This window comes from Cryptomeria japonica, chromosome 1 (assembly GCF_030272615.1).
Source record: "Cryptomeria japonica chromosome 1, Sugi_1.0, whole genome shotgun sequence".
Taxonomy (NCBI): domain Eukaryota; kingdom Viridiplantae; phylum Streptophyta; class Pinopsida; order Cupressales; family Cupressaceae; genus Cryptomeria; species Cryptomeria japonica.
In genome coordinates, this window is record NC_081405.1 from 26,885,265 (window position 1) to 26,897,526 (window position 12,262).

At 39.0% G+C, this 12,262-nt stretch overlaps 1 protein-coding gene across 1 annotated transcript in view; it reads left to right on the plus strand.

Annotated features, from left to right (window-relative positions):
• Nucleotides 1-251: 251 nt before the first annotated feature.
• Nucleotides 252-12,262, plus strand: part of LOC131875040 (uncharacterized) — a 140,090-nt gene continuing 128,079 nt past the window's right edge. The window contains exon 1 of the mRNA XM_059219051.1: nt 252-728. Coding sequence (XP_059075034.1) covers nt 317-728 — 412 coding nt within the window. The 5' untranslated portion in view covers nt 252-316. The remainder of the gene's footprint in view (nt 729-12,262) is intronic.

Genomic DNA, 12,262 nt, shown 5'->3' on the forward strand with positions numbered 1-12,262 from the left:
TATGTAATTTTTTTTTAAAGAAGATTCAATACCTTCTTGATAGTCTTCAGAAAAAATACAATAAATAAAAAGAAAAAATATAATTAAAAAATTTTGCTTAACAATTTTCTGCCAAAATTCTCATTTTATATCAATAAAATATAAGAAGCTCATTTTAAATCAATAAATATAAGAGCTTAATCCTGAATTTTAATTTGTAGAAACGGTGCAATTTGGAGTGAATTTTTGCCGCTTGCCCGCCACTAGGAAATATAACAAACGGTTATATGACTCTTAAAAAGTAACTGCAAATATCTTTACAGAAAAGGCACCTACGATGGCCATTTTATTTAGTACGTGTAAACTGAAGACCATCAGCGTTCTTAAAAACTTTGCTTCATGCTCTGCATTTCATTCTTCCTCTTCAAAACCCCCAAGGTTAAGCTCGCTTTCTTTCTCCAGTCCACAAAATATACATTTCCCTAGGCAAAATATTTGCTCTCATTACTACAAAGGTTTTTTAAGTACGTTTTTTGGCGAGGGTTTAAGTTGCAGAAGAACGGTTTTCATTTGCGCTGGTTTGCCGGAGAGAGAGAAAATGGAGCAGCAATTTGAGGAGTTTAGGCAGCAATTGGAAGAGTCTGGAAGCGTGAGAGAGCGCCTGCGCGTCATTGTTGCTGACCTCGAATCCGTCTCTCGCCTTATGCAGGCCAACCTCCTCCAAGTACATTATGCCGCAAACTCTCAAGGTACTTTCACTGCACATTCCTGTTTACTTTCTTTGATTTTGTTTTGTTTACATACCTTTTGAGGGTTTCAAGCTGCCATTTCCTTCCTATTATGGCAGTGTAACTTGAGTGGGCCTGAAGGAGATCACATGTTAGAATCCAAAGAGTAGGGTTCCTCAAGTAAATGGAAAAGTAATCCGTACTAGGGATATTTACGTATAATGTGAGTTGGCTTAACGGCGACGGTTCATGTACTGTAAAGTACAAGTCACGGGTTTGAATTCAGAGGAGGTGGGGTTGTACATATATTTTAAACAGTATATAAGATAAATGGAAAAACAATTCCCTCTGCAATGCTTGCATAGGAGCATTCTCATGCGCTAAATAAACATGTGACCTGAAGTAAATTAAAGAACTACCACTAAATTGTTCTCTATTTTATATGCCGTGAATTGGTTCTTAATTTGGATGGTTTTGAACCTTGCACCTGCTTGAGATTAATGCCATATAACATCTATGCGCAGAAAAAAACTATCGCACCTAATAAAAGATCATCAAGCATCAATGCAAAGAGCAACTTATGCATGCCCTAAATTTGCCACCTCGTCAATCTATAAATCTTTTTCTTTGCCTGGCCTTCCTCTGCTAATGTCGGAAAATGAACCCCATGGCATATTTCACTTCAAGGAGTCATTGCCAACCTTTAGACAACCGTGATGGTGACGGACATGTAGGCCATCTATAGGCTTCCCAACATTACATAATATACCTAAAGGACACCCACTTCTTGCCTCAACTCTTCTATAACAAAATCATTCTTTATTCCTTAGCCCGTTGTCCTAACCACAATAGGCTTCATTGATTAGTTGTCCCCTCTAGGTTGACTGATGCCGCACTAGAGAATTGGTTGAGGATAAATAATTGTAATGGCCATAGCCTAACAGAAGCATTGTGAATTGAAAATGCAGAATTTTTTGTGAAATCACCTCTTGTAGCCACTTTGGAACGCTTCCCTGCTGCAAGATCTTCTTTGTGCAGAATTCCTTTTATAAACCCTAGGGCCACTATGTTATATGCCGTTTTCTAATCCATAACTATTTAGTGAATGGATTATTAGTGCACGATTAGCAATTAGGTAAGCTGGTAGTTTACTTTTAGTTTTCAATTAGAACTATATGTTGCCTGTTAGGAATAAGGCAGTTTAGTCTTGCACCCTCTAGTTGAGTAGAGTATTTGTGTCTTCTAGCTAATTATTGGCTAAATCTTCAGTGCCTATAAATTGTGTCCTAAATTGTGTCCAGTGCATTTATGACACTTACGCATGTCCTCCAGTGCGTTAATGACAAAATCCATGATCAAAATTCTGCTATTTTGGCATCATGGGTTCAAAAGGCAAAGAACCTATGTATGCCTCAAAACCCCCTTTGGGTTTATCTTTGGTCACACGACACGTGGACGTCCTTGCGCCGTGCTAACGTCCCAATAAACATACGGAATCTCGAATCTGGCAGAGACTCGGACGCTGGCCGACGTGTGTCTTTTGGCTCGCGTTTTGCCGTAATGGCTCTTTGTGCCTCCTTCGGGTTTAAAAACTCTTCCAAGCTCATTTGGAGGGGTTCCCATCTTGGGTTCTTGGCTCTCATATTGTACTATTGCTCTCTACTCTCTTGGACACGTTATCTACCAATATCTAGCTGCAACTATCGCGTAGCAAATCTCACCAACAATCACATACCAAGGGTTTTATCATGCTCGTGTCTCAAACAAAGAGGGGTTTGGCTACATGCTTTGCTTTCTCTTTATCTTCTATCATTGCATGCAATATATCTTTCATATTTTGATTGCATCTATTATCTAGGTGCATTCATCTTTCCAATCTACCAATTTTACATTATATGCAATAGGGGTTTGCTTCTATTAAGCGGAGTATAGTTTCTATTTGCATCTTTCCAATTTACCAAGTTACCAATTTATTTATTTTTCCAATCTATCTATTTGGCTGTCCGTGGCGATGGAAACACCTAAGCGGGGGTTTGACTGAGGTAGGCCCCTATATAGCCCTTAACATTTTTCCCGTCTCAGTGTGCGCAGGTGGCGAACAGGTCTCGCATGTCGGAAAGCGTGCACATAAATCTTTTTGAGATTTTTTGTTCGCGGGTTGCACAGACGACAGCGTGCCACACTGACGTTCGTGCCCCGCGTTGAAGTCGAGAACCCGAGAACCTGAGAGCACCCCGTTTCAGAGGTATATTCCTCTTTTGATTCTTTTCTGTTCTATAAAACTAGTTTTTTGTATTTCACTATTTTGGTGTCATAAATCTATTATTTACTTCCATATAGTCTTTGGTTTAGTTTTGTTATCCCCTGGCTCATCTTAGTGCCTGTTCGAAGAGGTAGTGCGGATTGGTTTGTCCTCTAAGATTCATCATCTTGGAGGGGACAAATCTCCTCCCCTACATTTAGTTGAACCTGGCGTGAATGCCTAATGTCGGATTTTTTCCTCTTAGAGCTCGATGCCTTTGATAAGGCATTCTCTAAGGATGACTTTGATACGTTGGATGAAGTCTTAGATGATTTTCTAGAAGCACCTCTATCCAAAAGAGATGTAAAGGGAAAGTCATCTTCCACGACATCCTCTTTCAAAGGTGAAGAGTCTGTGAATGTTATTGTTGTCTCCGTGGCTCCGCAAAGGCCTAAAGACCTTACATCCATGTGGCTGCAGCAAGTCCTTCTCCTAAGAAAATTAAAACCATTAATGGGAAACCTTTCAAAGTTGAAACTTCTGACTTGTACGCGAGATTTATGCAATCAAAGCAATCTTCTCATGATACCATTGCTCACACATACAATATCCCCTTTTACACTCTGCAACTATTTAGTGAAGGGATTGTCAATGCAGGATTAGCAATAGATTAGTTGGTAGTTGCTTTCAATTTTTAGTGAGAATTGTATGTTGCATTTTAGGAATAAGGTGATCGAGTTTTCCTCTGGTTGAGTAGTGGCTAAGTATTTGTGTGTTCTAGTTAAGCACCAGTTGGGTCTTCAGTGCCTATCAATTAACACCACTAGTTAAGGGATGGACTAATTAGTTTGTTGTCACTAATTTCCACTAGTTGAGGGATGTACTAATTAGCTTGTGTTAGTGGCTTTGCTACAATGGCTGGGTGCATTGAAGATGAAACCTTTTAGGTGTGTACCTATCATCTTGGGGATGGAAACCCTTAGGAGCAATACATATTAGTATAGAGTTTGTAATTTGGGTTACCTAGTAAGTCGTATTAGAGTGGTATACTTTACTTTATATGTATGTTGCTTGTAGAAAAATAATATAAATATTAAAAAGTATAATTGTTGCTAGTGTTTCGTGTTCATTATTTGTGCATTTAGTAGGGGTTACTACCCCCAACTATACACCACCAAGCTCCCTGGACTTTGTGTTTGCCATGCCTTGCCTTAGACTACTCTAGCACCTTGTCAAGACAAGAAACAACTAAAAACCTAATGGTTCATGACATCAGATATACCATTAATGTTTCCCATATGCCACACTCTTTCCAATCAAATGATCTCCTAATGCAGTTTCTCATTGTTGTTGCATCAAGGTAGGGAGATCCAATGAAGGACATCCCCGCCTTGCAGCTCATAACACAAAACACCAAACAAGATACCGGCATAACACAAAACACTATGGAAGATACCGGTAACCGGTAACAGTTCACAAGATATAACCGGTAAGCAACCCTAATTGGTATAAGCAACACACAATATAACCGGTAACAAATAAATCCATCATTACAATCACTTAAAGAATTACATAAGCCTTCAGCAGCTACACATGCTGGACATCAACCTAGGATTACAAAACAATCCATGCAACACAAATCTAAGATCCGCAGATCTTCTGCTCGACAAATAGGTCTCTAGTAACAGTCTGCACTGATCTGGACTTTAGTCCTCTTGGGACCAGAATCTCTCCGAAAACTACATCTTCGCTCGGTCTCTACTTTCTTCGACCTTTGTCCTCTGTCCTCAAAATGAATCTCTAAACTTTCCCTTTATACCATCCGCAAGCAATAATAACTCGATCAAGTTGGCCAAAGACCAACCGGTTCATGATGAAACATGCAAACGATAACATGTCGGCCCAAATCACCAAGAACATCTTCAAGTGCATAAAACTTCACGCGGTCCTCCGGGAACATCGGACAAGGCCCAAAACAACATCGCTCAACGATCCGCAAGTTATAGAAATCACCCGCAATCCGATTCCATACACTGCAAAACCAACCGGTAAGAGCACACCAATACCAGGCCAATATCGGGATCGATGTCTCACCGGGATCAAATCCAACCGGTAAGAGCACACCAATACCGGGCCAATACTGGGATCGATGTCTCACCGGGATCAAATCCAATGTGTCGGTTTGAACTACTCTGGTGCTCCTGCATCAGACTCTCGGGGTTAATTGAAAAGTGAGTCCCATCACTTGATCTGGTTCGACGATCTGTCAGTAGGTACTTGCAACTGCCTTAGGGGTTCGACAGTTTGACTACAGGTTCCGGTTGCCTCTCCTTGGTGATCTATCGGTCCACCCTGTAGCCTGCCTCGGTTCGGCGATTTGTTCAAGTCTCCACCCACTAACTGCCTCAAGCTCATGTTCTAGGTTCGACGGTCTGCTTGCAAGCCTTGTACTGCCTCACGTTCGGTGATCTGGACAAGTCTACAAGCTGCCTCAATTTCCTTTCCAACCAACCTGTACATAACCGGGTCTTCCTTGATCAACAGGTTCACAAACCAGCTCTGATACCACTTGACATAGTCAAGGTAGGGAGATCCAATGAAGGACATTCCTGCCCTTGCAGCTCATAACACAAAACACCATGCAAGATACCGGCATAACACATAACACTATGCAAGATACCGGCAACCGGTAACACTTCATAAGATATAACTGGTAAGCAACCCTAACCGGTAGAAGCAACACACAATATAACCGGTAACAAATAAATCCATCATTAAAATCACTTAAAGAATTACATAAGCCTTCGGCGGCTACACATGTTGGACCGCAGCCCAAGATTACTAAACAATCCATGCAACACAAATCTAAGATCCGCAGATCTTCTGCTTGACAAATAGGTCTTTAGTAACAATCTGCATTGATTCGGACTTCAGTCCCCCCGGACCAGAATCTCTCCGGAAACTACATCTTCGCTTGGTCTCTACTTTCTTCGGCCTTTGTCCTCTATCCTCAAAATGAATCTCTAAACTTTCTCTTTAGACCATCTGCAAGCAATAACAACTCGTTCAAGTCAGCCAAAGACCAACTGGTTCATGATGAAACGTGCAAACGATAACATTTCGGCCGAAATCACCAAGAACATCTTCAAGTGCATAAAACTTCACACGCTCCTCCGGGAACATCGAACAAGGCCCAAAACAACATCACTCAACAATCCGCAAGTTATGGAAATCACCCACAACCCGATTCCATACACTGCAAAACCAATCAGTAAGAGCACACCAATACTGAGATCGATGTCTCACTGGGATCAAATCTAAGGTGCCGGTTTGAACTACTCCGGTGCTCTTGCATCACAATTGCTATCCCATACAACTAGTGAAATGCACAATCTAATAATTCTTAGATCTTAAAACTATAATAGCTAATCTCAATTATTGCTCAAGCAAGTTTAAGTTAATTTTGGCCATTTTTCTACTTTAGGACTGTGTATGCTAGTTAGTGGATATTGTTTATGCTATCATTGAAGCAATTTGCTGCTTTGTTAAAATTCCTTTTATCCCGAAGCCTTTAAAGTTCTTCTACATATCTATTTAAATGGTAATTGGAACTTTTACCTTCATCAATGGCTTGGACTCACCACAATATCAAAGCTTCCCATTCAGCTCCATTGTTTGCATTTATTCTTAGAAATTGGGGGCCACCATAACCAATTTGATTTAATGATATACTCCCCCAAGTTTCAAGGATGATGTCAATAGAGAAATTTTAAAAAATATAGAGAAATTTTAAATATTCATCTCATAACATTGATAAGGAATTCATCATAGACATTGTAGAAGTTTAATACATAGCATTAGACTTGAATTGAGATTTCACATGAGAATTGACAAATAAATTAACAAAATTCAAATGCTTTCATTATCAATGTGCATGCATATCATATAATAATTATAACAAGAATGCCCAAAGGCTCCAAGTTTCAACTATGGAATGACATAAACGGAACTAAGAAAATATATGACTATCCCTAATCAATAGATGCAATTGGTAGGTCTAAATCAAAATCGAAGCTCAAGTTTGAGTCAATGCAAGGGGCTGCCTTGGCAATGGAACCCCAACCAATCCCTCTTGTGTCTCCTCATCAATCTATATAACATTTTTGGGATCGACATCCAAATGTAAGGTAGGACTCTGATGATACTGGAGTTTGGCGTTTTATTTTAATAATGTAATGTTTCTATAATGGTCATCTTAGTTAGTTGTTTAGTTTCCTTTCTGTCTTTCGTGTTTCTATTCTCGATCATTTCCCTTATGGAATGATCGTCTTGTAAACTCTTTATAAGGAGCTTTCATCTCCTTTTGTTATAATCAACTTAATCAATATTATTGTTACCCTAAATTTTGAAAATTTTGGTCCCCCTTCTTAGAATGCATGTTTTTGTTGAAGAACTGGCCCTTGGTGTCTACCCGCCTTCGTTTTGTTGCTAAGTCGCATTCCTAGTCGCCCCTTTGTCCAAGTCTTGTACCTAGTCGACAAACCTTTAAGTTTTTGAACCTAGTGTTAATGGTACAAAAGTTCATAGAGCCGTTGACCGCCTGACTGCGCCATGCTTCAGGGTCCTTATTGTTGGTTGTGTGTGCTGAAGGAGTCTTTATGCTGGTTTGTTGGGTGTGTTTGGTACCTTTGTACCCCTTCTTTTATGTGGTTCATAAGTTCTTAAGTTTGCCGGGCATTTGACTGCTCTATAGTATATCTTGATGATAGTCCCTTGTGTTGGTTTTGTCTCAGTAGTTGGCTAGTCGGAAGTTTTCTTAACCCAGTACCCCTTGATAGTTCGGTTCAAGAGTTTGAAAAGTTACCAATGTCTCGACTAAGGGGTTTTTCATCCTGCAAGGAGTGGTCATTCCAAGGTACTTTCAAGTATGAGGCATAATGATTGGTTAGGTGGTGAAAGATACGCAAATATATTAGCACTTTTTTTGAAAGAGAGTGAGGGTACTCCTGCCGCCGAAATTAAACGAATTTAATGCCCTCTTTAAAGAGGGTGATATCACTTCGAAAAACTCATTTCATCTCAAGGAGCTAGCAGAAAGAAGTCCAAAGTTTTTGCGGCAAAGGAAAATTTGCAAGCAAGCGCGAGAATTGGTTAGGGTAAAGGTTTTTCCTTTTTATCTCTCTTTTAATTTAGAAGCGGAGCTTTTTCAAAGAGCTAGCCAATGCGGTAAGTGTTGACGTGTTTTTTATGTCAACATCTAACACATTATAAAGTTGCCTAACGGTCACTTTCCTCTCTCTTGATCAAAGTTCAATTGTATGCTAAGATTGCAGTAAGTTCAAACGATTGACTCCAAGGTTTCGGTTATGCAATGGATCTGACTTAGTTGGCTTGATGTGATATGTTGGTAATCCAAGGGGACTTACGTTTGGATTATTCTTTCACTTCTTTGTTGTTGCTAGAACTTCATCATCAGATATAGCAATTCTGTGATACTTTTGCTTCAAATGTACTGAAATTTAAAGGGGAAAGGGTTAGAAGGATCTAAATCTACTCCTAAGGGCAATGATACCAATAGATAATTCTCTAATGGACGAATTCCAAATAAACCAAGTTCCGCTTCACCAAGATTAACTACAACTCCACAAGAACTGGTGCAATCTTCTAAGGATGTTGAAGGATTTTCACATCGAGAAAGTGCATTTGAATACCCAAAATGACGCAATCCAAATGACTATCCACAATCGAACTTAACACAAATTTAGTGGCTCAGGCTAACTTTACACTGCAACTTATAATCAACAAGATGCAAAAAGTATGAACCATGGAGATTCGTCAAACACCATTACATTCTCCATTGAAATCAAAGCACTACTCTATTTCTACTCTAAGTGAGGAAGGTGAAACCATGCAAGTTTTGAAAAATAACTTAAGTGAACACCATTAGAGAACAATGCATCAGTGTTATTATCTCAAAAACTTATCGCAACAATTTCATACAAATCTCCCTCCTTTACAAATGAAGGGGTCACCCCTTTATATAGGCTTCAAGCCATGATTACATACAAAACCCTAATTAGGGTTTGCCCTAAAAGATTCTCCACACATGATGCAACGAGGTGGGAATATTCATTAAATGCCTATTATGCCTGCTTACAATTAATTTTTTCTTGCCCAAAATGGCACCCACTATGCATTAAATGCACCACTTCTTTCAAATTCATCCTATGTGTAATAAATGCACCATCACATCCAAAATCGGTTACATGCAAAAGATGCTCCACCACTGCATTAAGTATGACGGCTGCCATGAAATGAATTCGCTGCCACCTTGGTCAAATATTCCAACAATGAATGGGCCACTATGTCTTCATGTACTCAATAGATTCTCGCCATGCAAATGGACCTCGCCGTCATTTATAATTTTCCTGGTTGTGTTTTATTAATACGAAATATTCTCTTTGCATGTCGCCAACTCATCCTTTACAAGAATCTTTCCATTACAGGCTCACAAAAGACATTTTGGAAGATTTTCCTACCTTGGAAGAATTTTAACAAATTTATCTGCTCTTGCAGGAATCCTGCATTTGGAATTCTTGGAGAGAGAAATTCTTGAAGAGAGAATTTTTCATCCTAAAGGAATTTTTCGCATTTTTGTGCTTATCTCGTTTTGAAAGAGGATTTTGACCAATCAATCACTTCCTATTTTTTAGGAATTTTTCGATCTTGAGCTTCGGAATTCAAGAGAAAAAATTCTCTTCCTTGGCCAATTTTTCCCTCGTCTTGAAATTTCTTCCTCTTTGGGCGATTTTCTACCTTGAGAGAGGAACTTTGATTTTCTTCCTTGACTTAATTTCCATGCCCCTCTTCCAATACCAATTTCATCACGTGGAGGAATTCTTCACTCGGAAGGGAATTCCTTACTTAGTCTCATCTAGTGCACCTCTCCTAAACTGGGCGCCAATTTCACCTACTTGGAGGAAAAATTCCTCCTTCACCTAGTTTTGGTGCTTACTATTTTTCCTTTTCTAGGGCACATTTTCTTCATGGTGAAGGAATTTTTGATGTGGAGGAAAAATTCCTCCTTAACCTCATTTTGGTGCCCAATCTTGACTTTGGTTCTACTTTAGCTCTGAGGAAGGAATTTCTTCAATCCTTAGCCAAATTTCACATTTTCCAAGGATTTTGTCCTGAAGGAAGGAAATTTCAATAGTCAAATTTTCACTTGCTTTGAATTCTGTCATGAAGGAAGGAATTTCCAACAATTAGTCAATTTTTTTCACTTTCCTGGAATTCTGTCCTAAAAGAAAGAATTTCCAACACTTAGCCAATTTTTCACTTTCCTGGAAGTCCTTCATCTTGGGTGTAATTTTTCCTTGGGAAGAAAATTTTGATCAATTCATCGCCTTAACTATTTTTTAGGATTTTTTTCAAATTTGAGTTTCGAGGTCTAGGAGCGAGAAAATTCTCACTTAGCCAAATTTGTCATCATCTTGAAATTCAGGCAAATTTTCGTGCTTGAAAGAGGATTTTAAAATTTTTTTCCCAAGGGGAATTTTATTTTCTCAATTTCATCGTTGACCTTGTTGTGATGCCTTCACACATCGCCCCATTGCAAATGGGGACCCCACTTTTTCGCTTTTTAGGGTATATGTTTCGCTTAGATTGCCTTGGTTTAGTAATGATTTTGTAGTGTTTGCCTTTGCTAATGAGAGGGTGTAGGATCAAACGTGTTTAAAATGCCAAATTGTTAAGTGTGATCCTAAATTTTGTTCGAGTTTGAGGTTGTAACAAGTTCTAAATTTGAGCATAAATATGCCTAGGTGAGTCTAAGTCGGAGATATTTTTGTGCCCAAGTGTGAAGAGGTCCTTTAGGGGTTATTTTCTTGCTCCTGGGAGGTAATTCAAGTTAAAATTGCACTTTATCCCTATGAAATCCCCATTTTCTCGCTCAAATTTTGATAAATTTACCAAGTCCGATACGTTTTGATGAAATTTGAAGTGTCCAGATGATTTTGAGTGGAAAAATCATTAGATTCCTGATGAAAATCCATGTTTTAGTGGTCTAAAGGTCAAAAATCCTGATGGGAGGTGCTTTTCCTCCACATTTCCAATGACCCATCATTTTCCCCCACTCAAAATCTCGATGGGAGGTGAATTTCCCCCACATTTCCGATGGACCTTGTTTTTCCCGCATTCAAGTTCCTGATAGAGGGCGATTTTCCACCAGGAGGCTAAAATTTTGACCAAATGTGGGAAATTATCTCGATGACCCATGTTTTTCCCCTAGAATGCAAATGAATTTGATGCGGATGAAATTTCCTATCCTAATGAAGATCGATTTTCCCAGGAGAGTTTGTGAACAAGTTTGATGGATTTTTATGAAGATGGTTGTCTTGATGTGTGGCTAATTTCCCCAAGTGTGACTTATTATGAATTTTGATCAGGATAATCTTCCAGGTGGGGATCGATTTTCCCCAAAAGGTGAATTTTGGACTTAATAAGCAAAATGAAGTGATTTTTATGGATGGATTTTTATCTAGATGAGGGTCGATTTTCCCCAAATGGCAAGTATGATGATTTGTGATGAATTTTCATCTGTATTTTTATCCAGATATGGGGCGATTTTTCCCAAGTGGTCAAATTTGATGAAGTTTGAATGATTTTAAATGCAAGTGGGGTCGAATTTAATTGTTTTTGTATTTGCAATGATTATTTAATAATCAAAAACAATTATTTAATGATTTTCAATGATTTAAATGATTAATTATTTTCCAAAAGCAAATCGACCTTCCCCAGGCAAGTTTAAAAGGGCAAGGTTTTATCCCACATTGCTTGTGTGGTGAGTTGACAAGTAGTTTTAAAGAGCCTGTCCAGCATTAAAGTAATATTATAAGTGCTGATTGTGATAGATAAGTGGCAGATTGAAGGCAAGTTAGTGGTTTCCCAGCTAGTGCGATTTTGACTAAGTGTCCATTGGACACCATTCTTGAGTTGGAGTTGCAGATTGGAGGATAATTTCATCTAGGCACTGCCATTGGAGGAGGCTACAACAAGCTTTTGTTGCTGATTGAGCCATATTTGTCAATTTTGAGAAGTGGCGCCACCATCGGAGACACCACGATTTTGATAGATGGTGCAAATTTCACTTTGGGGTGATTTTAGATGATATTGCTGAACATCATTGACGCTAAGGGGCTGTCATTTTATTCAGATCAGAGCTGGGTGCCATTGTTGGAAGTTACTTTGACCTCAGGGTTGGCTGGAAACTCCATTTTCAGACTTCATTTTCAACTTACCAACCATTCCACAC